This window comes from Scomber japonicus, chromosome 14 (genome assembly GCF_027409825.1).
Source record: "Scomber japonicus isolate fScoJap1 chromosome 14, fScoJap1.pri, whole genome shotgun sequence".
Taxonomy (NCBI): domain Eukaryota; kingdom Metazoa; phylum Chordata; class Actinopteri; order Scombriformes; family Scombridae; genus Scomber; species Scomber japonicus.
The window spans coordinates 28,207,485-28,233,350 of NC_070591.1; the positions used below are offsets into that span (position 1 = coordinate 28,207,485).

A 25,866-nucleotide genomic window follows, 5' to 3' on the forward strand; every position below is an offset into this window, starting at 1 on the left:
AACAGCAAGGAAAAACTCCCATTTAACGAGAAGACACCTTAAGCAGAACTGGGTTCTAGCTGGGTGTTTGATGACATATTTTCCTTTTACATCCTGGTTGGGGACACATCTGGACACATCATTAGCATTTTCACTACAAAACATATGTGGTTAAATGTGTCCCAGAACACCTCGACAAGCGGTTTGAGTGATCGGATTACGATACGTCTCGGAGGTCGTTTACACTTCTATTTAGTGCTGTCCACTTGTGATCGGATCACCTGAGACACATGTTAATGCTCTGTGTAAACCAGGTCTCTGACTCTGATGAAGATTTAGTAATGTTGAAATGTTAGTTTGTTTATAGAGTTAAAGGCTGTAAATTAATGGGTGTGCTCCAGTCCCCTTTTTTCTCTACTGGAAGTTTTCAGTCCTTGAGCAGAGAAGCATCTGCTGCATTTTGCCAGAAGATACAGGAAGAACCCTGTTTCTACATCTTGAAACATATTTCCAAAGCTTTTTCTTTAAACTCTTTGACATACAGTAAGTGTCTTGTTAGAGTTCTACAATATTAGGATCCTGTTAATCCAACTGAACTTTAATGAAAACGTCCAAAATTAAACCAGCACTGTGTCACCATGTCAAATAACTGTGTGTGCAATTACAGGCAATTAATTAGCAAGAAAGAGGGAAAAGAGGAGCGTGAATGAAGTCATTTTTCAACTTGTGAACGAGTGCAGTCATCAGAATTTTCTTGAGGATGTTCTCGTTAACGAGCGTGGTAATTGCAAATTAAACTTGGAAATGTGTGTGAATGCATAAATCTTATAAATGCACTTTGCATGTTTATGTACTGTAAAGGTCATATTTGATAATACTTCTTTTTGCCAGCTCTACACATATTCTGTGTGTATTAATCTACCTTTCTGCCTCTCAATGAATTTACCTGACACTGAGTCTCCTAGTTACAAAATGTACAGAAGGTTATTTACAGCATATACCTCAAGAGAACATAATTAATCACCTGCTAAATAAGAAAAAGGGATTATACAGGGATTATAGCAGGTGTCATAAATATCCAAAATTTACAGCAAATGAAACTCTTATTAGATTTTCTTGGTATTAAAAGAAAAAAATCTAATCTCTGCAATAATAAAACATTCTCTGTATTTCTCTCTCAGATGCTCCAGAGGTTGGTGGGAAGGGCTCGGGCAGCGCTGCGCCAATCAGCGATGAACTGGACATCTTTGGACCAATGGTGTCCAACCCTCTCCCTTCGTCTAACAACACACAGCAGGCTCAGGTAACACACACACGCGTGCACACACACACACAGGCTTTCATCATCTGCTTATCACTGCAGGCAGGCTGCAACACAAGGAATCCGCGGAGGCTCCAGTGGCTCCGTCGACTATATACGTGCAAATACACACACACACACACACACACACACACACACACACACACACACACACACACACACACACACACACACACTCTGGATCATACCAAATCAAACTGTCATAGATTCTCCAGCATTGAATTAATTTAACCCCTGTCCTTTTAAGAAAGAGAGTAGGTCTACAGTATCTGACAGAGAGAGGAATAATCATGAACTGTACAATCAAGCAGCTGGGAGACGTAGAACTATGGTAGAAACAGTAGTACTTGTATTACGTTTTTAATAAAAAGTCTTATGGTGGACACACACATCTGGAATTAAAAAAACAGGTGTTGTACCAAAACGATGAATCTATAAAGGCAGAAACACGTCTGCTCATTGCTTAAATGTCTGTGTGGTGTTGCTTATATTGGAAACAAACTAGAGCACTCAAAACTAGGATCACAGGACACAGATGTGCCGTTCGCAATCAGGATATAATGAGCCCAGTTGCTGTCCATTTAAAAAAAAAGCCCATCACAACATAACCACTCTCTGATATGTTGGCATTGAAGCCATTAAATGCTCTCGTAGATGTAGAGGTCTAAATGGAGACTTTATTACCATTCCTGTGACTGTTAACTTACTGTTGTTATGAAATAGACTATGGTCCTGATCCACATCCTCATTCTCATATATGACATGGTGCTCTCTTACATTCCATGGGTTTTTCTGTAGTGTGGATCTATATATTTTGTGCAAAAAGTGAGGAATATCTTTTTTAGAATATAGAGGCACCTCTTTTTTAAATCTAGCCATATTGATGTTATGATGGCTGTTGTCCAGATGTTTTGCTATTGTGCTCCATCTATATGTCTATGGATCTTTTGTACATATAAGTATTTACATTTTATTATACATTTTTTTATATACACACTATTATGTGTTGTATTATCTTCTTTACACTTATATGCACACCTGAGTCTTGATCTATTTAACATGGTGACTATACTTTCTTTCTTTAGTCTGAGGCTCAAAACGTCACTCTTGATATCCAACTTAATTATACCTGTATTAGGAAGCTACAATGTGCTGACTTTTTCTACCTTTTTAAAACATATATGTTTAAACGTAATGTAACTGACCAAATGTGACTCACCAAATGTTTGTTAATCAGACAGCATGTAGTTGCTTCTCAATGCCAGTGCTCCTTCTGAAAATGATTGTGTAATATCTAGTATACTATACTGTGTAATATAGTATATTCCTAAAGGTGAGCTAAATTGGGCAATTTTTCACTTATCAAGTTCACTTGTGAAGAGACTTTTTTCTGTTTGGTTTGAAATGAAAAAAAACCCTAGAAAAGCTAAATAAAATAAAATAATAATCAGCTCTTGTGATGTTTCCACATTTTTGAGAACTGATTGAGGATGATGATTGAGGACAAAGTGAAGTAAAATAAAGTTAAGAAGCTGATGGAGAGTAGTGGAGATGGAGGTGAGTGTGTCCAGTGAGTGTCTGCAGACATTATGGATGATATTTTCTGGGTAAACAAAACAGTACAAACATCAGAAAGAACAAAACATAATTTTAAAAATTGACACAATGACGCACTTGACTGTATTCTCCTCATTCAGTTTTCCTTCTTTCCTCTCACTCCTTCACTGACTCGTCTCAGGTGATGAGCGAGGTTGGGTGAATTAAACATTTTCAAGGAGCAGTGTTGAGTCATGCTGTTGTTGTCCCTCAAGCACAGCCTTTGACCTCCGCCTTGACTGGAAATGAAGACACATACATTCATACAGACACGCACACACACACACACACACACACACACACACACACACACACATATGTACCCTTTCTGTTTGACACACATACACTCAGCAGATGCAGGCGTGCGGTTGCATATTTTGTAATGGTGGAATCAATATACACTATGTACAGAAAACACACAGTAACGTGATATGCATGGCATATAACGATACACAGACAGCACACACACACGTACACACATTTACAGTAACCCATACAGTGACTCATTCTTTCCCTTTCTGACCAAATCCCAGGTTTCAGATTGTGGATTTTACTCACACACACACTCACACACACACATCTTTTAGCCTCCTGGGACTGGACCAGGCAGTGGCTCGCTGGAGACCCAGGCATGAAGAACAATTACGTGCTGCTTTAACTGCGTTCTCCCCCCTCTGCAACTACCAGCCTCCCACTTACCCTCTAATCTCCCCTCCACGTTCACCTCATCTGTGACTCCATCTACTGCAGCTCTGTGTCCGCCTCGCACCTCCTCTCATCTCCATATCCATTGCTCCTGCAGTCTCCTCCTTTTTTATTCTCTGTGAAGCCCCAGAGCGGTTACTGGTAATGCAATTTAACATTAAACATGCAGTCCTCCTTTTGGCCAATCAGTTGGAGCATGTTAATGACAGTATGTTCTGAGCTGTAGATGAAGCAGCGGAAACAGAAAGTGACAATTTAAGCTTTGTGACATGGTGGCTGCCAGTGGTTGTACAGCAAAATGGATATTTTCCTTATTATGCAGCACTTGATTACATGAATTTGGATGGTGTGACATAACTAATAGCTTCTTACATTTTGGAACGTTTGGTTCTCTCTGTTTCTTCAACACAGTCCAGTTTTGGGACTGACTCCTGCCCCAAACAGAGAATATCCAATCAGCCACAAGTTTCTGATTCTACCATATGCCAACGTGATGTTCATGGGGCTTTAGTTGGACTGATGTCTCTAAAGGAGGTTTGATGCCTTTCAAAAAACAGAAATACATAAGCTGAAGTGTAATGCCATGTTGACACAGGAGGCGTAGCTTAAGCAGCACGTTAGCAGAGCAGCACGTTAGGAGAGTAGCACATTAGCAGAACAGCAACGTCTACACAGGAAGCATTCAGGCACAGTATGTAAGTTACCCACATTTTGCACTCAGAGCCCAACACTCAGTCCTTGTCGTAAAAAAATTACCTTTCGAGTAATGTTTAGTGCAAGTGAAACAATGTGACTTGAATGTAAGCTGCTAACTTAACTAAGCATGCCTAGCTAACTAGCTTATTACCTACAGTAGTTACCTAGTTTTACTGTCAAGGACATGAGTTAGCATATCATTAGCATTATTTTTGGGGTTACTTTTAAAACTGTCAAGCACTACACATTCACTGTTGAAAATGCTGTAAAACAGGTTTCCACCTTATATACGTTTAGGTTAATGTTAGTGGTGATAACCTGCTTTGTGTTTGATCTGTTTGTGCAATAAAGCAGAAATCTAACCTTTAGCTTTGGCAGTAGCTTGTCCAAGTAACTGATTATGAAATAAAGAACAGCTTGCTATGTTTATACTTATAATACTGCTCTACATGGCTAACTAGCTTTACCATGCACTGATTATTGAAGTTTATAAAGAGGTTGTTCAATTTAGTTTTATTTAGGTTAATGCTAACAATAACAGTTAGTACTCGCTTGCTACAGTAGCTATATTCAAGAGTCGGTGTAATGTTGTAAAAGTCAATGCAGAAGCAGTGAAAGCCTCATGATTTACTAGCTTGTAGCTACAGGTCAGAAGGTTAATGAGAGTCGCCTTTTATTGATGCATCGTTCAAGTGGCTTGGTGTGTAAGTTATACAATTCCTAAGAGATATGTAAGTAAGTATTTATGCAACTAACACAAGTTATTAATATTGCTACACCATAGTTTCATGGACTACACTCCCTGCTTACACTTGATAACTTTTTTACCTTCTCAAATATGATTTCTTCCCTCTCCTCCGCCTTCCTGTTCTTTATTTTTCGTCCCTCTCCTTTCATTCACTCACAAGAATATTTTTTCTACACATGAATCTCTTGTTCCTCTTCTTGTTGCCCTTCACATGTCCTCTTCCCCCTCTCTTTTACACTCCTTTCCTTCTTGCCTTACCATCACAATGCTCCCACTTACATCTGCTCTCACCTTGATGTTAGAAATATTCAAATATATGTATAAATCAGACATACCGTTCAAGCATTTCTGAGCAGAGTGTTATTTGTGAGCTCTGACTTGTGCTTACATGTGCATAAATTCTAATGCAGCCAAAATCATGTAGGTCAGTTCAGTTCAGTCGGTTTATTATCCCAGATGGGGAACTTGACTTGCAGTCAGAGACACAAGAGAAAAAAATAGTGTTATTTTTGCAAAAAACAAAAATACAAAGATATTTCCTGTAACATAAAATATATACAGAACACAACAATACAGCAAAATAAAGAATGAATGTTCTCTTGTTTTTGAAAGACCAGTAAAAACGACAGTAGCAAATGTTGAACTAAAAATATCTTACAAAAATATGTTAGTCACAGTAGTGTACAGTAGCTGAGATGTCAATAGAATGTAAATAATTAAAGTCTTGTATCATAAACTGCCTAATTTATGCCCCTTTGCTTAAAACTGTTATGAAAAAACGTAATATTGTGCAAATGGACTGCACTTTTCTGATCTTCCAAACACTCAAAACACTTCACTCTACATGCCATTCACACACACACACACACACACACTCACATACCGATGGCATAGCATTCTGGAGCAATTTGCAGTTGAGTATCTTGCCCAAAAACACTTCAACATGTATAGTAGAGACACCAGGGTTCGACCTGCCAATCTTCCAATTAGTAGACGACCCACTCTACCTCGGTACCCCCCTGGATTTCTGATGCCACTTGTTACACTTGTGTGTTACACACACAAAGACACAGGATTGGAATTTCACAACATAAGCTGCTTTACCATAAGAGGCGAATAGTTTCTCTACAGTGCTGCAAAACACACAATAGTGAAAAAAAAGAAATATTTGTACAATTTCCTACCAGCTTTTAATTACTATAGGTGTATCATCATTCAGCAGATGCAATGATTTTAAGGCACATATATGTTCATATTCAACTTGTTATGGCTAAATGGTCGAGAGTGACTCACATTTCACTTGTGCATAAGAACTCAATTAGTCTCCAGACAGATGTTCCCAGCTAGAATAGATGTATTCATTAGATTGAATGTTATTATTTATCACTGCATTAGAGCCTGGCTCTGTTAAGGCCTTGGACTCTTACACAACACTTCTTAGCCTGCAAGTCATTGTTCCATAGTGGTTGTTTAAAACCAGACAGGCTGCTCTCACATGGCCGTCTGCCTGTGGCAGCACTCTGCAAGACACTGCCTGTCTTGCAGAGTGTATTATTTGAATGTCAAACAGTACTATTTTATTTCTGCCACGGTCCGCAGTCTATTCAGAAGACTGCTCACCGGAGATCTCAGGCACAGACGGGCCTTTTTAAAATTTCTTTTAATTATCTACCACCAAGGTCCAAAAGAAGTTATTGGTGATTTACCTTCAGACTCAATCGAAAGTTCTGTTTTTTGTATCCGGAAAGATCTTTGCTTCTCTCTGTTTCGGCCATGTTTAATGGAAGGCAGCTGACATTAACTGACATTTGCAGTAGCATTTAAAGAAAAGGTAGTTAGTTACTTGACAGTATGTGGATGATAATTGCCTCTGCCTTGGAGTGAAGGTTAGCCTGTGATGGCCTCTTTGTGTTTGTAACCATCAAATCTGACAAACTAATGGCTGTGTGTATGTTCCTGTTTCCCAGAGGAAGAAACCCAATTTGGATTCTGGATTTTGGACCTTGTGACCTTTTTGTCTGGTGCCACCATCAGTCCAAACACTCAGATGCATAATAAGTGTTTCTCCTGATCAGATTCACTCCGACATAAAGTTAATGTGAAGATTCATACTCCCAAGAGGAAACAACACATAGCATCAACATTGTAGTGTCAACCATTCTATTTTCTGATAGCTTCCCTCTCCTATACATCCAAGCTATACACAAGGACATAGTTTTGACAATCAATACATATCCACCCACTCTTCCACACATACACACACGCAAAGAGGGCTGAATTTGGGATTCAGCAGGCGGATATTGCTTTACAGCTGTGATTAGCTGTGTGCGTGAAGAAAGAGGAAGCCGGCAGCCTGCTGATTCGTGCAGCTATTAACCAGCATCGGGGAGCGCTCGCCTATCTGCGCATACGTCAATTATAAAAATGCGATTACAGCCTTGTAGGAGGGGAAGGATTTGTGTTATCCCCAGCTTTTCTTCTCTCTCTCTCTCTCTCTCTCTCTCTCTCTCTCTCTCTCTCTCTCTCTCTCTCTCTCTCTCTCTCTCTCTCTCTCTCATACACAGATGTGAACACTTTGCCTCTACGTCTTGTCCTCTGTCTCTCATTCACCCTGACCTAAGAGTAAGGAAATGACAGTTTTTAAATGGGTTTTACCAAAAAAAAAACATAAACGAATGAAGGGGGGAAGCATTATGAAGCAATAAACATTTAACCTGAAGTGGAGGGGGAGAAAGAGGAGATAAGTAGGGGGAGAAAAATGATTCAAGGTGATGCATGCATGGAAAGAGGGCCGCGTGGGCGGAGAGCAGGTTAAGAGAGAAATGGATGAATAAAGGAAGGTGGAGGTTGAGGTCGGAAGACAGGCAGGACGTGGAGCATGAAGTACCACTCGTTCTCAGAGGATGAGCTCAGACACACCAGAAGTACTGACTTGAATCACACTGTTTCTGTCTTTACCCAAAGCCAGCAGATTTTTGTAGTATTCAGTGACATTTCTTAAAAAGGAAAATAATAGTTGGCATCATTCCACAGTTGCTAAATGCTGTCATGTTGTGTTTTATTATGCAGTATTTTAACAACTAGTACTAGATATTGACGAATCAGTATGATCCTCTGGGCGTAATTCTCACAGTTGCTGAGACTTTTAGGATGGAACATTCATCAAAGCATTAAAAATTTCTTCCAGTTGTCTGTAATGATGTAATAAGGAGGTTTAATGAAGCAGTCAGGGACTAAATTGTTCTCCTGAGTGCTGCAAAACTATCCCAGCGCCAAACTGCAGCTATATTGAAAGTTCCTAAACGGGCAGTGCAACAAAAAGCTCAACACATTTTCATTTCAGACATCGAGTCAGCACACCTTTTGAACACCAGTATATCACGGCAACATGTTTTTTTGAGACGTCTGCTCCCTAAACACAAAGACAACTGATCAAAGAGCGCACCAGTGGAGCGAAAACACAATCAGAAGATGAGTGGCAGAGAAGCTTCTGCCAAGACAACAAAGAAAAGTCTAATCATCAAATCATATAAAATATCACCGGGGACTAGATGAGAACTCAGGAAGCAAACACGAGAGGTTAATGCAGCTGTACATAGAATATGAAATGTTTTACCTGTTGACGTGTTAGTTTAACAGCAAAAACTCCATTCTTCATATTTTCAACCTGCATTCATCAATTTTTTTTGGCCAAACACAACATTTCTGGCCATCTTTTGTATGTAGGCCAAATATCTCTCCTTTTGGCTCTTTTTGGGTCTCCACCAGCTCCAGAAGTTCTTAATATTTGCATTTTTGCATTTTAAGAGCTTTGTTTGCTGAAAACACCTCTCTACACCTCTACATCACTGAGCTCACATTGGCCTGGGAAGATGCAGTGGTGGAGGCCTACGAGCACAAGAAGCTAAGGAGCGCAGAGCTGGCAGCTGATGTGCAACAACGAGGGTGGACAGCAAATGTCAGACCGATTGAAGTAGGCCGTAGACGGTTCATAGCCACGTCAACATCAAAACTACTCCAGGAGATGGAAGTGCGAGGGATGGTCCACCGGCAGGCAAAGACCTCCCAAGGACCGCTGATGAAGAGAAAGGACTGTGGCAGCTGTGGCTCAGGAGTTAAAGCGGCTGTCCACCAATCGGAAGTTCAGCGGAACAATTCCCGGCTCCTTCAGTCCATGTTGATGTGTCTTTGGGCATGATACTTAACCTCAAATTGCAATGAATGTGTGTGAATGGTTAGTCTCCATCCCACCCTTGACATCAATATATGAATGTGTGTGAATGGGTGAATGTGACATGTAGTGTAAAAGCACTTTAGTAGTAGTGATCAGAAAGGCTAGAAAAGCACTATATAAGTACAGTCCATTTACCTTTTACCATTTACTCCACCTGGGCCCCCAAGTGAGTAGATGGTATCCTTGACGCCGGGATTCACTGCTTCAACCCTCTGGAGGTGTTGTAGGCCTATTTGCGACATATCGAGGAAGGAGGACGCCCACTTGACAACCCAGAGGATGCCATCACTCACTTGACCATCCCAGTCCTGGCAGAAAGTGTGCAACTTAGGGATCATAATATCTAGTCCTACACAATAGATCTGCTGGGTGAGGCTTAACCAAAGCAATGAAAATAACAGATATGGGCCATAAATCTAAAACAGCAAGCTTAAAGAAGCTAAAACAACTTTTCAGAGCTGAGGAGGGCCATAAATCTCTGTGGATTTGGTACCAAAAGAGACACCTTTCACATTACACATTTTGTGCAGCTTTAAATTGATGAGGGAAGGTAGGTTTTCTAATGTAGCAGCCAAGTCCGGAACATACATCTATGTTGTAACCATTATTGAAGTCCAAGAAAGAACTAGGACTCTGCATGGCTTTCAATCCACTGCAGAAGAAAATACCTAAGACACTAAAACCTTACCAAGTGTCCACATGCTGCAAATGGTCTCAATAAGTAGAAGTGTAGACCATTATTCCAGGACTGTCTGTCTCTGTTTTTTCTGCATGAAACAGAATGAAAGAGAAAAGAGGACTGTGAAAGGACTAGGAGAGGATTCCAGTGAGAAATGAGAGTGAGAGTAAGAAAAAGTGAAGGATAGAAGAAGGGAATAAAGGCAGTGGTGTGAGACAGGAGTAAGAAAAGAAAGGAAGGGTGTGCAGTTAATTGCTGAGAGGATGTAAGAGCTGAATGCAGTTTGTTGAGCAGAAGGAAAGGCAGAGAGAACAGAGACCAGCAAAGAACCGGTGAACGGCAATTGATTTGTTTCTTTGTTCTTTCATTCCTTCCTCGATTTCTTCTTTTGTTCTTTCTTCCCCTGTTTCTTTATGGCGCACCCCTTTTCTCTAATTCACATTTCCGAGGCAAGTGTTGCTTTTGATTTCAGTAAATGAGCACAAATTCTGCAGCACAAACAACACGGAGCCTGGTGTGGTTTTAAAGCCACAGATGGTCTATCAGAGGGGAGTGTATGAGTATTTCAAGCAGTGATGGAAAACCGTGCAGAGAAAGATAGTCTAGTTATTTTGTGTGTGTGTGTGTGTGTGTGTGTGGGGTGGTGGGGGGGCCGTGGAGGTCTATCAATAGCGACAGTGAGGAAAAGGCTGTCAGAGTGGTAATTCAGAGCTCTGGCTGCACCCATCAACACCAACATTGGGTGAGAAGAATGGAGCCTTGTTGAAGAGGCTTTCTATTACACAATGTGCTGCTAGGATCCCTGCAACACATCACACACTATGTGGCCTGTGTGTGTGTGTGTGTGTGTGTGTGTGTGTGTGTGTGTGTGTGTGTGTGTGTGTGTGTGTGTGTGTGTGTGTGTGTGTGTGTGTGTGTGTGTGTGTGTGTGTGTGTGTGTGTGTGTGTGTGTGTGTGTGTGTGTGTGTGTGCGCGCGCGGCTAGGGTATTAATGTCAGCATGACCGAGAAAGACAAAGAAAAGGAGGGATGCACATGTAATATACTCTGCTTGAATTTCTCTTCCGTTAGATGTGAGGTTAGACTGATGTATCGCCGCATTTCCCATTGTGTGCCACCTGTTTGGATTTGGCATGAATTCTCTTGGACTGCTTCACATTTTTTTCAGTGTAAATAGAGCTAATGCTGCTGGAGTGTCTGGCAATCACAGGAGATGGAGGAAGTGAAAGGGCAATGGAAAATGTTTGGTCTCCTCAGTAAAACTGAAGCAAAATGCATTCATGCCCTGAGATGCTTTGATTTTAAGAAACACATAGTGAGGTTATCATCTTTACTGTCATTTCCTAACAATTTCACAATTATATTTTATATTTTAAAAGGCAACAGTCTTAAAAGGTCAAGGTTCCAGCAACACTTTTAGTCTACAGAACAAATCTATTAGTAGATCAATGCGTGTCAGTTCATGGCTCTCGTCAGGGTTACCATGAAAGACATTACAAAGAGCTTTTAAATAGGGTAGTTAAGTAAAAGTAAGTAAAAAATATACAAAAAATAACCAATTATGTGCATCTAGACATATGATCCAATGGGTTATCTACCAAGATGGGTTGGGTTCATGGTCATGTGACTTCAGGCCAATAATTATCCCAGCAGGCAGGAGGGGAGTATCCAATGCCTAAGGTCTGTAACATTTACCTCTGATAATGCAGTTTGATTGTCCACATACTGTATCCCAGGTGATAGACTGGGTACATTAACTGTAGGATGAATGGTTCATTCTTACATATTCAACCCTAAATTGCTCCAGATTAGTGTGGATGTTGGGTAAAAATGTAAGTTGCCTTGGACAAAGGTGTTAGTCAAATGAATCGGTGCTTACAGGAAATACATTAACCTTATCTGTGTTAAGATATTTCTGGTTATCAGACAGTCCGTCTTCAGCGTGGATAAATGATATTACCGTTTGGCTCTTCTAGACATTTCAAATGTTATTGGACCGAATGGATCAAATTCTGAAAATGAAACGATAATGAAACGTCATTTTGTGCAGGGTGTGTCAAAACAATTTATTCATCACTTTACAGCTGCAACAGTTGTGACGGTGTGGGCTACTTGTTAGCATTTGTTGCCAGTGTGTTTGTAATTACTCTAACTGCCAGAAGGGGGAGACAAAATGTTCGCACTGCAGCTTTAACTGTAACCAGGAGTTTATCCACCCATGTTCTTTTTTTTGGGAACAGCCTTTATTTATTTGTTTCAACCACACCCTTGACCATTATTGGAGAAAACTAAACTAAAACATTTATATTAATACTGTTATTATTTGCAGCTGTGTTTGACAAGTCTAAATGTCTAGAAAGGTTGAGTCAAGTTCACACAACTAAATCTTTAATTGTGAACCACACAACACAATGCTTGAAGCTGAGTTGAGTTTTTTATTACATTTTTAATATTGGTTAGTTTCCTGAAATGTTTCATTTGTATAATTTCTATCAGGGCTTTCACCTTTTCAAAAAAAATCAGGTTCACACAAATTCAAACCAACATACTGTTTCAAATTAATTTGTACTCACATCACCTGTCCTGAAATACATTGTGACTCACACTGAATTTCACCCCCCATTAACTTCTGTGAGGAATGGAGGTGAATTTCAACTTTGTGGAACAGTGTTATCACACTAGCCATGATAGCTTCCACAGTCGATGCTTTTTTTTTCTTTCCCATCTTCATTTTGCTTCAACGCTTCGCTCAGTTTCACCTAGCAAAATTCAGCCTGACTATGTTGAGGTCATTTAAGGCGCCTCGGCAGCCTCACAGTGACAGCCCAATGCTAAGACTCGCAGTCAGCTTAAAGGATGATTCTTTATTGCAACTCGGGTTCTTATTTTCCCGCAGTGTCCCCAGATCTCAGTAATTACAGTACTTAGAGTACAATGTTATTACAGCTGACAGAAATAATGACCAAAACTCTAAAAAGAACCATTCCGTCGTAATTAAAGCTGCACACAGTGAAAAGTTACTCACCGTATCTCAGCGCAAACTTAATTAAACTACCTCCAAGCAACTTCATCCAACATGTTGCTGCTCCCTTCCTTCCTACATCATCCTAGGTCTTATCACAGAAGTTCAGAGACTCTGTGTGAGTTGTGGTGTCCATCCTACAAAGTTGTGCGGAAGCTGGAAGCTGACGGACGACGATTAGAGCAGTTTGTTGAGGTTTAAAGTCTGTTTTTTCTTTTCTTTTTTTTCTTTTTTTTTGGCGAACAAGCTTAACAGCAAATAGGCTTAGCTCCTTGATTGAGTCATGTTATATAGCTGGCTGACATCAGACGGATCAGATGAGGATAGTTCTCACCTTCCATTCATTGCTTCCTCTATTCAGGAGCCTGTATGATGCTAATGTGCTGCAGCTATTAATAGGAAGCTCCATCCTGCCTCCGTGAACACCTGACTCACCTTAACTGGCTTCACTTGAGAGAAAATGGACCCCTGCCTCTCCCTCCTCTCCTCCCTCCTCATTCTCTTCTTTTTCTGACTCCTTTTTTTTAAACCTTTCATCCCTCTCTCCACCATCTTTCTTTTTCTTCCTCCCCTACCTTGCTCTCCTCCTCTTCTTGCATCCTCTTCCATTCTTCCCCGTCTCCCTTTATCCTCCCGTCCCTCCTCTTCCTCTCCAGCCCGGCCTCCGCTCTCCTCCTCCCTCCTTTTCCTCCATCTTCCCCCCCTTTATCTCTTCATTCACCCTCCTCATCTCTTCCCTCCTCCCCTCCTCCCCTTCTCCTCCAGTCAAAGAAAGTCAGCAGAGAGAGACAGAGGGGAGCAGCGCTGCCTGCTAAGCAGTTGAGCACAAACACATTCTCAAAGCTTTGTGTGTGTGTGTGTGTGTGTGTGTGTGTGTGTGTGTGTGTGTGTGTGTGTGTGTGTGTGTGTGTGTGTGTGTGTGTGTGTGTGTGTGTGTGTGTGTGTGTGTGTGTGTGTGTGTGTGTGTGTGTGTGTGTGTCAGGAGCATGCACACTTGAGTATTAAGTTTGTGTTTGTGCGTGACTGAGAGAATGTATAATTTGTGTGTGTACAAGTGTGGATGAAGTGTGGGGTTTTTTTCACCAAAGAGAGAGTGTGTGTGTGTGTGTGTGTGTGTGTGTGTGTGTGTTGCACTGTTTATCACACTGTCTCTCCTTATCTTATTCATGAAGTCCAGCTGACTATCGCCTCCCTTCTCCCCTCTCCATTCTCTGTCCTCTCTCACTTCCCTTTCTCTCTCTCTCTCTCTCTCTCTCTCTCTCTCTCTCTCTCTCTCTCTCTCTCTCTCTCTTTCTCTCTCTCTCTCACACACACACACACACACACACACACACACACACACACACACACACACACACACACACACACACACACACCTGTACAGAGCTTTTAAGCAGGTGTTACTTTTTTGTCAGCTCCATCCATTAGACATAATAGGTGTGCACCTGTTTTTTTTAATAAAAAGGTGTATGTGAGCGAGACATTGTGCTTGTGTGTGTGTGGGTGTCTGGCGTGTGTGTATGTGTGTGTGTGTGTGTCTGGCATGTGTGTGTCCTGTCTCCAATTGTTCATCTCTACCTCTCTTTGAAGTAGCCTAATTAATATCATCTGTCTCACTTACAGCGGCAACACTTCTCCTCTATTGTCTCCTCTTTCCTCCTCTTTTCTCTCTCTTCTCTTTCATTCAACTCGTGCTCTTCTCCCTTTTCAGTTTTTATCTTCTGTCTCTCAACTGCTCTCCTCACTCCTGTTTTCTTGTCCTGTCTTGGCTTTTTTTTTCACCCTGTTATATACTTGATATATGAGCGGAGCTGCCTCTGTATTGATTTCTACCTTACTGTACAAATTAGTGAAGCCATTTTTAAACCATCGTGCCATAAATAAATAATGATTTAAACCTCAGAAAATAATTTGTTTCTATATTTTGTATTGGCTCAAATATAAAGCGACCCCAGAACACCTTTTGTTTTTGGATAAATACTTTTGGAATATAGATTACATCATAGTTTAGTTGCATGCTCACACTCTCCTATCCTTCTATAGGCAGCGGCCAAACATTATCATTTGTGACAGTGATATTTGACAGCTTGAAATATTCTGTTTCAGCAGTAGAAACATTGGAAGACACTTATGATTAGTTTTTTATGATTAGTCAGTCATCATGAATTTATTTCCTATTTGGCAGAAAAACACATTAAACAAGCCTTCAGAAACTCATGCAGGTTAAACTGGACTAACTGTCTGACTTTGTATAGAAGTCATTGTGTAGAAGATGTTCTGAACACAAAGACACTATAAACACTTTTTCAGGCGTACTTCCAGGTGGGAAAAAAGCCTCATATTCAGATATGCTAAACATCTCAAATGCATTTATTCCTGTAGTAGTCTATTCTTTATAGACTCTATAGTCTACATGTCCATCTTCATGTCCTATGTCTCTAACTATTTTAGCATGTCATTCAGCACATCATTCTTTATGTCAAGCCTGAGAGAATAACTACTGTCCTGTCACTTGAGCCGCTCACTCGGTGGTGAAGTGTTGATCAGTTTGATTTTGAGGTGTGTGTGATGTGATTGTGTTACTATGGTAATGCAGCAGATGTCTTTTCATTTTATTTCCAGTCTATCTGCAGGTCTTGCATATCTAGACTAAATGCAAATATAGTGAGCAAAATACAGAACAGGTGTTTGTGAAACTCTAAATGAGCATGCATATTTACATAATATAATATAATATAATTGTTAGGACCACCCTATTACAATATAGTTTTTTTGGCACAGACTGAAAAGTGTCTGTTGCTCCAAGCAAATTTAAATCATTTGAAAACTGTCAACAAGTGAAAGCTGGCATCGAATGTCTGGTCAGATTTTTATTCTTGTGAATAAGAATGAATAAATAAATAAGAACGAATGAATAAATAAATAAATGCCAGTTGGATGACAGATTTTAAATGTCTCACTCAGTCAGTGTTCTTGTGTGGATGCTTGTGTCTAGACAACATTTTAACATTTCAATTATGATGTTTGGATTTTTTCAGTTACTGGTAAATGAGAAAAGCTTTTTATTTTTATATGTTTATACTGCAAGTTCTGAAAAGGCTATATTCAAATAACAGCCATTAATACAGCCTCTACTTTACTGGGGGGGGGGGGTCAGGGTTTATTCTATTCATTCTTTCAATCGGTGTTAAACTGCCATCACTCAATGTCAACATTTCAGTTGGGAGCATTTTGCTACAGGTACCTGGAAGATAGAAAACAGGAGGTGCAGCTGTAACAGATGTGTGAATATGACAGCAGACCATAATACTATAGGATTTCAGAGTGGTTGTTAGTCTAAAGTTGGTCATAGTTTCATATCTTTGGAGTCACTTTAAGGCTTTTATTATGAAACGTCTTATTTCTCAAAGTGAATTATCGAGAGAAAAAAAGGATTGATGTGGTAAAACAAAAAAAACAATGATATGCAACATCTACACTGGTATCAAAAACTGACCCAGCCTAATGTTTGTCAAATCCAGCCCGCACTGTATTATACTGTACGTACATGCATAAGGTTACCCAGTCACGTATGACTCTGTAAGATCCCAAACACGCTTCGGTGAAACTATCAAACTGATGGCATTTCTCTTCCTTCTGTCTCCCTGACAGTCTGGTTCCAGTACAGCACCCCCGCAGCCGGACCCCTCCACTTCCTCCTCCTCTTCCTCCTCTACCTCCACTACCACCACCACGAGGGCGGAGGAGAAGAAGCTTTTATCTAAAGACTCCATCCTGTCTCTGTACGCCAGCAGCTCAGTGGGCAGTCAGCCGCAGAGCCAGCAACAGCCGGCTCCAGGACAAGGTAACACACACACGCACATGCACAGACATGCACGCACCATTTTTATTAACCCTTCGTCATCCAGGTTTGGTTACGAAGAAGCAAATATGTTCTAAGAAAGTCATTCACTGCAGTTTCTTTGAGCTGTGCAGCTTTACTCATTTATGACTGAAAACACAATGTCTGTGTACACAGAAAAATTGAACAGCAGTCATTGGGGCTGTGAACATATTCTCTTACTACGATTACAGGAAATAACCACAGTGTGCAAAGGCTTTTGGTTATAATGGTGCAGAAATAACAAAACCTGTCACAGTTTGCAGTGATAGAGAGAATATAACAAGCCACATCCTGAATTCTTATGTTTGTGTTGTGACATGTTTAAAGAGTGATATTATTTTACCAGGTTGTTTTATTGAACACATTTAAGATGGAACAGTGTAAATTATGAAAAATCTTAGATATTTTTTTTTTTTTCAGAAAAGCAAAGTTGGTTAAATTAGAGACAAATCAGAATACTGATACTTTATTTGTCTGCATTTATCCCATCCTAGAACCTCAGGCCACCACTATGCAGCACCTAGTGACCAACTCAAGTTCTATATCAGTACCTTGGTCACGATACTGACCGGAGAATTAACCTAATATACATATTTTTGACAATGGGGGGAAACCTATGCAAACACAGAAAGGCCCCAGCCAGGTATCAAACCAGTGCTAACCACTGTGCCACAGTACTGCTATACAATGGTTTGTTCCATTTACACTCTGAAGAGTTCCCAGTAGGAAATTTCATCTGGAATGTCCCCCGAAGTTGGATTTCCAACTTCAAATGTTTGAAGAACCTCACCAGCCCCGAATTCAAAATCCAGGATTGCTGCTCCATGCATCAACAGTGTGAAAGTTGTAGTAATATCCTGTTTATTAGCAGTTTTGTCTTATTTGAGTCTCATTAAATCAGTCGTACACACATCACTGTCCAACTTCTATCTGTGGACATGTTGCTGTGGTGTTTGTAATGCATTTATATCAACTAGTATTGCAATCAATGGCTAACCTGGCTAAAACTGGTTTTCTAATGTCATTCCCAGTTAAGACTTCCAACTTCTGAGATAATGAAGACATAATGAAGACATTTTGTACAGCTGATATATGGTTTCATATAATCATCTCATGACCTCCTAGATTTATCCTGTGACCGACTGGAGGGGTCCTGACCCCCAAGTTGGGAACCAGTGATGTGGTATACATCCTATTGACTGTTAAACTGTAAAAGAAAAAGTTATATATTGCCATTATATGGTAGTAGTTGAGCTGTGTTTTTCAGTGGCAGGGTTTGAATGTATGGACTGGCAGGTCAAAGGACTCGGTGTGTTGTACATGTGGAATACAAACAAACACAATACCACAGACTGTCGCAGCAGGGAAAATGTACAGAAGCACGAGGGCGCTCACACTCACACATAGGTGTTCGTACACAAACAGAAAAACACACCCACAGACTTTCACACACACAAACACACACACACACACACACACATCAGAGCGAAGATGCATCATAAAAATGGAGCAGAGTGAAGGCAGATGGAAGGTCAGCTTGCTGGAAAGCAGGCAGGTCCACTCAACGCTGCATTTACCAGAGTCCCACTGCGGCAGTAAAAATAGAGAAGTGAGAGCAGAATCACACTCATCTCACAGTTATTATGTGTAAAGATTGAAGTGCCAGGACTGTTTATGTGTGTCTTTATACGTGGATGTAGGCGGTGGTCCATACATAACACACATAATACCAACCTTGAGCATGTTCGGAGTGTGTGTGTGGGAAAGAATTAGAGTTACATGTGGTGTGAATGGTGGAGAAGAGCAGGCAGCAGATTAGCGCAGGAGCCACATGTGCATATTGATTATATTCCTGCGTGATCATACTGATGTGTACAGAGGATTAGGATGGAAATCAGGATGAAGGGCTTTCTGCTGCCTTATTGTCCTCTCTGAGTCCAAATAAATGCTGATGGAGATCAAAGCCAAAAGAACCTTACCGGGCTAATACCCAAAAGCACTGACTTTTATCCTCTGAGTGTGTGTGTCCGTGTCTAGATTGCAACAGAATGGAGTGCATCTAATCACAAAATGATCCAAAATATTAAAAACAGCACCTCTTTTCATGGTGTACATCAATAAAGTGAATTTCCATTTTTACTAGTTGAGTCGATGTAGTGTAGATACAGAAATACTTCACCATCTAGTCGGCTGGTGGAAGTTTCCAACACTTTCTCCATGCTGTGAACACACCAGGCTAATATCAAAGGTTTTTTAATTGAAATTTATAGAAGTTATCTCCTCTTTGCTTCTTCAGGTCTCTCCACTCAGTAAAAAATACTGATAAATGAGTGTTTTATTTTGGCACTTATCACTTTCCCACAGCACAGTCTCATGCAGCGCTAAACAGGCTGATGGTTGATATATGTTGATTAAAAAATATGACATTTTACAGCTTCAGATAAATCTTGAGGCTGCAATTAAGAAACAGTGTAGCAGTGTTAGAATTCTCCTGCAGCAGTCAAACTAACTTCTTTTTCAAATATCTTTCCTACATTTATATGTGATATTTGTCTCTATTTTTACTTCAAGCTGACTGTAAAGCATTTTTTTAAAAAGATGCCCAAACTCTGTTAATATTAAGGAAGGCCTTTAGTTTCACTATTGGCAGGTTGTGTACTGCTGTGACAACAAAAAAATAGTCGAACACCAGTTGCTTTCCAAATGAAGGGACACAAAATTGACATATTATAATTTAATGAAATCATTTAGGCAAACATGGAAGCAAACAGTCAGTTTACACGTCTGGCTGACATTGAACAACATTAACATTCATTTAGAGTCTGTTTTTGCTCTCTACCAACTCCTGAGAGAAATATTTGTCTCTCTAGCTGCTAAGAGCTGCATTATGTTCACTAGCTAGTCTCTCACATTGCTTTTAGAGCTTGGTTTAAATAGGCTGCATCATAAATAAATGACACACAAATGTGAAAAAAGTTGTTGAAATTGTCTCATAAGTATTTACAATCTACTGTGAAGCAAAGTTGAGAAAGTTTTCCACTCTCTGTAGGCTCGTTAGCTTTAGCATGCTAAAAGCTACACTATGCTCACCAGCTAGTCGCTAACATTGCTTTTGTAGCTTGGTTTAAATGGGCTGCCTCATAAATAAATGATAGAAATATATGAAAAATGTTGTTGAATTTGTCCCTTAAGTATTTTCAATCTGCGGTGAAGCAAAGTTGAGAAAGTTTTCCGCTCTCTGTAGGCTCAGTAGCTTTAGCATGCTAAGAGCTAATCTGCAGAGCCTCCAGTTGTTAGTTATTTGGGCTGCTATCAGTTTAGAAACCACTAGGTGATCTATTACAGTATATACTGTAATAGATAACCTAGTGTTGTTGTGTGTTATGTGACTTGTTGTGATTGCTTCCCTAAAAAATGCATTTAATTTTGCCCTTGTGACTGTATTTGAGTTTTCAAAGTGTCTTAAACCAGCTTGTTTGTGTGGAAGTTTGGCTCCCCAACACATTTTTTATTAGATCGTTAAATGTATTACTTCTCTATATTTCTTGTAGTGAATCAAAGCTACACTGCATTCATTGCCGTTTGTTAGAAAACCTTTTTATTTACCTTGACCCAGCTCTCTTTTCTTTTATGTTAAGTTGAAAGTGTCCACAGTTGTTGGACAGTTACTAACTCTGTGCATGTGTGTGTGCTGGTGTGTGTTCCAGCAGGTATGTACATGGGCCAGCCTCAGATGCCGTTCGCTCAGCAGGGTTTCGCCCCGGGCATGGGCGGTGCCGTCCCCCCCACCACCATGATGGGCGGAGGGCCCATGGTGTCCGGCATGGCTATGCCTAACGGCGGCTACATGGGCATGCAGCAGGGCGCCATGCCAGCCAATCAAGGACAGAACATGTACAACATGCAGCAAGGGCAGCAGCAAGGACAGTGGAACATGAACCAGGTAACACACAAAAAACATATATTATACACTTGGAATGCTGCTGATTAATCTTAATGTATTTGAATACATTTTAATGGTGATTCATTCATTTTAACATTCCAGTCCAGTTTCTCTGCATATTAATCTTGTAGGAAGCCCTCAAATGTTAGCTCTATTTAGTAACCTAATGAACAATCTCATAAATAGTGTACTTTCCCTCTGCACCACCTGTGAAACAGCCACAGCCCTAACAGTTAATTTATAGTCTAACACAACGTCCTGCTCTCTAATTCTCTGCAATCCCCCGTCAGCAGTAACGACCTCACCCCATCAAGAAGAGCAGGTTTAATCAACGACTCAATCTTTTTTTATAACCAAGGTTATTGCACAATAATATTTAAAAATTCTGTCGTGTCACTCCCTTTTGTCCCTTGTCCCATGAAATGATTAGCGAGTATATAATGAACTCTGCAGCATTAGGAAGGGAGGGGGGTTTGGTGATGCAGGGGGGAGTGGTGGCAAAGTCATTTAAAAACTTGGAAGCATCTTGTGGTGGGAGGCATAACAAGGTAGTGTAAAATAATACTGTTAGTTAACAAGAGGCAGTCAGTTTCATTCAATATGTGATTTAGTTTATTGTTCTTAACGCTGCTCTGCTCATCAGTTTTGTTGCCAGTGATAAAATATGTGACTATAGCCCGCAGGGTTGGAACAACATACAGTATGGAGCCAATATTGGCCCTCTAGTTAAAATCCAATCTGCTCCAGTCAGTGCTGCCCAGCTCTGATATGACAGATGTGATGCAGTTTAACTGAGACCTCACCTCCTTTATTCACTGTTGGAACAAGCTGAGTAACAAACAGCACTTACAGAGTGTACTTACATTTGAAACCAGCTGACTTGTTGTTACAGCATCTCTGTCAGCAGGTCAGTCCGTGTCACTGTTTTATATTCATGATCCGTCTCTTATATCTGCTACCAACATGTGTATATACGTGGATAATGATGTCTGATGACCGGCCTCTGCATTTGCATCTGGTATTAATAAGCTTTCTTATTATCGCTCTGCCTGCATTGTGACAGGATGTCAATATGCAAATGAAGGTGGCGAGGCTGGCAGACAAACACGGTGCATTCCAGGTCAAGGGGAGTGATGCAGCTGTATGAGCACTGCTGAATAGTGTTCATTTAAAGACCTAGTTTAATTTAGTTTTAGTCAACTGATGAAAATGTACATTAGTTTTAGTCTCATTTTTAAAATGTTTTTGACATTATAATCTAGTTTTCATCTCCCTTTTAGTCTCATTTTTGTCATGTACTTACATTTTTATGTCCTTTTAGCATTTTGAGACAACATATGTCCCCATCTTGTTTTTATTCATTTACCATGTGTCCATGATCACACGCGTCACTCTTGCCACTCTTGTCTCCATTGCAAGGTTCATGGAAAAGCTTCATTCAAAAGCTGGATTCATTCACCTGCTCACTAAAATCCTGCTCGATGTCTGTGTTTAGCTTGGGAGGATTAGCTACTACATTAGATCATAATAAATTATTATTATGATCTAATGATGATAACAATAATAATAATAATAATAATAATGAACTTTATTTATAGAGCACCTAAAAATACAATACAAGAAAACAACAGCAAATAAACAATAATAAAATTGTAAAAAAGAAGAAAAATAGACATTTAGTAAAAATAAGTTAAAATGACACAGATAACATGAATGTGTTTTCAGCTGTCATTTGAAAATGTTCACAGAGTCACATAGACTGCTGACATTAATCTAGGATCTCACTGATTTCTTCTGATTGCAACAGGAAAGACATTATCATCCACAGCACTTGATAATATTACAGTAGCATACCTTTTTATAAACATGGCTGTGCTGCTGGCATGTTTTCCTCATCAGTCCAGCTGTTTCGTCGCTGCTTGTCGTCTAATTCTCAGCAGATTGCAGATGAATTTAGTCCATGAATCAGTGTCTTCCAGGAGCAGACCACCAGATGGTCCAACTGCAATCTGTTCATTGTCCTTTTCCAGATAAGATATCCATATACAGATCACTGCTGTTAACACCAACGTTATATCAGCTCTTATTTCATACCTTTCATTTCAATCTGGTCATTAAGCCAAACTCTGAATGTTTTAACAGATTTTGTTTAAAGTGAAGCTGTGCTGCAAATTAAAGAGATGTTGATTATTAACCCAAGTGGAACCACAACTTTCTTAATTAGAACATTAGGTTCTCTAGATGCTAAACAAAACAACTAGTTTGTTATTTTGCATGAGAGGAGGAAGCTTCTTTACATAAGTGGCATATTCTTGGTTCATCATCTGAAAAATTGTGTAGCAGCAGTTTATTCCTTCATTTAAAAAGACAAAAGGGAGAACTACACTAACTAAAAATATGGAAAATAAGTAGAATACTGAAGAGGCTTGTATTAACAGTACAAACCTCTGACCAAACTCACCTGCACAGAGTGACACACAGCTGTATCTATACTGGATCAATGCTGAGATGCCTGTCAGCACATCTGTCTAAGCTTCCCCTTCATAACATACACACACACAGCTTATATCTAGTCCCTATCGTGTGTGTGTGTGCCTGCACTCAGAGCTGTTGTCAGCATCTTGACAACTAGGGAGGTTAATAAGAGATCATAAATCACCACTGAAGCACACACACACAGGCGTGCTCGTGCGTACTTGCATGCGTGCGTATGTCACTGCCTTTGAACAGTCAAGGTGGGAGGTGGATGAAGAGTGTTTTTGTGTGAAGTATATCAGGGTGAGGCAAGACAGGAAGACGAGAGTTAGGAAAGCAGTAGAGAAAAAAGATAAAAATAAAAGGTGAGAAGAGCAGGACATGAATAAATGAGAGGAGAGGAACGAAAAGAAGAGACAGTAGAAGAAAAGAAAAGAAATTGTCACTATAAGTGAGACCAATGGCATTAATTAGGCCACTGCAAAGAGAGGTAGAGATGAACAGTTGCAGACAGGACACACACACACACACACCCATGCACGCACACACACACACACACACACACACACACACACACACACACACACACACACACACACACACACACACACACAGTCTTGCTCACATACACCTTTTTATTTAAAAAAAAAAAAAAAAAACCTTTCAGGCGCACACCCATTATGTCTAATGGATGGAGCTGGCAAAAAAGTAACACCTGCTTAAAAGCTCGGTACAGGTATGTATGTGTGTGTGTGTGTGTGTGCGTGCACGAGAACATTGTGCACACAGACATAATGGAATAGTGCGTTGATGAATGAGCGCTCAGTTGCATGTATGTTCTGTCCTGGTGGACACATGTGCATAACCACACACACACACACACACACACACACACACAGAGCTCTCAGATGACCAGATAAGCATAGAGAGCTGCACCAAAGCACATTCATAATGGATAAGACAGAATGGAAGGAGGAGGGCAAGCAGGGGAACAGAGGAGGTGGATGGGGTTTGGGGGGGGGGGGGGGGGGGGGGGGCAGGTGATGAAGACTTAGGAAGAGAACGGGAGCGAGGGGGTGAGGGTGGAGGGCCTTTAAGTGCAGAGGAGAAGGTAAAAGTGAGGGATGGTGGTAAGCAGGGGTGCATTAACATCACTGGAGGCCCCTGATCTACAGAACTTTATGAGGCTCACACCCCACACCCCCGCTACAGGACTCACTATATTTTGCCTATAAAAACTCAATACAAGTTCATCTTTGGCTCTGTGCCATTTATTTGTACCATTGTATGTGTCAATGTATGTACCATTAACTATGTGCATTTCACTTTTGCAAATGAGCCAACATATACTCACCCACACACACAATTACATCAGCACAATACTTCACTTAGGCTAATAATAACTGTTCAATAGGCTATGCAACAAATCAAACATATTGCAAGCAAATAACTGATTCATCTCTGTGCCATTTATTTATTTAATATATGTAGGCCTAACATTAACTATGTGCATTTCATTTTTGCAAATGAGCCAACATGCACTCATACACACATGCACGCACACACACATGCACAATTACATCACAACAATTACAATGCCACTTGGGTGTGAACGCTTCGTTGTTGCTAACTATTAGGCTATGTGTCGTCTTGCCTGTCGCTTTGTGTGCCGTCAACTAAGCTGCGTGTTGGAAATATATATGGTGTGATTTTGTTACATTGTATCAAAATGAAAGATATGGGAGGAGGGGAGGGGGGCCTCTTGGTGTCACACCATCCCCATCACTTTTACCACCAGATGTCACAGTAGTGCAGTCGTTCATTAGCCTACATAATTATTCTCAATTTTTAGAGCCCCACCCATGGTGGAGGCCCTGGGGTTGTGGCCCAAGTTAGCCCACTCCTTAATGCACCCCTGATCCTGCAGATATAACTGAGAAAATCACTCCACAGTATTAAATACAGACATAATTCTACAGTAGATGTTTGTCCAGTTCGACTTCCACATATAATTCACATTTATTTGCAGCGCGATTTATAAGTGCTGCAGTCAGTGACATGATCAAACACTCAAAGTTCTCAGTGAAACGGAAGGAAATGAAACTTTGGCACAACTTTGTTGTTGTTGTCAAGGCAACATATCTTATAGGTTATATCACATAATATTATATAATATTAGTATTTAATATGTTATTAATGAATTTATACATGTATTTATTTATTTGACGTTTTTCCTGCCAGACATTTTGGCCATTGATATTTTAATCTGCCGGCCAATTACACGTTATACCGGCCAAAAGCCGGTTATAGCCTGACTTAGACTAATCAGTTGTTGTGATTTTATAAGTCATCCACACATTGATCTCATCGAGGTAAGGCTATAGCCTTACTTAGATGAAGGGGCTGTAGTAAGGCTGTAGCCTCACTTAGATGTAGGCTAATCAGTTGTTGTGATTTTATGAGTCATCCACACATTGATCTCATCAAGGTAAGGCTATATATAGCCTTACTTAGATGTAGACTAATCAGTTGTTGTGATTTTATGAGTCATCCACACATTGATCTCATCAAGATGAGGCTATAGCC

The 25,866-nt window shown here is 40.3% G+C and overlaps 1 protein-coding gene across 1 annotated transcript in view; it reads left to right on the top strand.

Moving 5' to 3' along the window:
• Positions 1–25,866, top strand: part of smap1 (small ArfGAP 1) — a 118,893-nt gene that overhangs the window by 92,552 nt on the left and 475 nt on the right. The window contains exons 8-10 of the mRNA XM_053332956.1: positions 1,161–1,282; positions 16,631–16,823; positions 20,570–20,805. Coding sequence (XP_053188931.1) covers positions 1,161–1,282; positions 16,631–16,823; positions 20,570–20,805 — 551 coding nt within the window. The remainder of the gene's footprint in view (positions 1–1,160; positions 1,283–16,630; positions 16,824–20,569; positions 20,806–25,866) is intronic.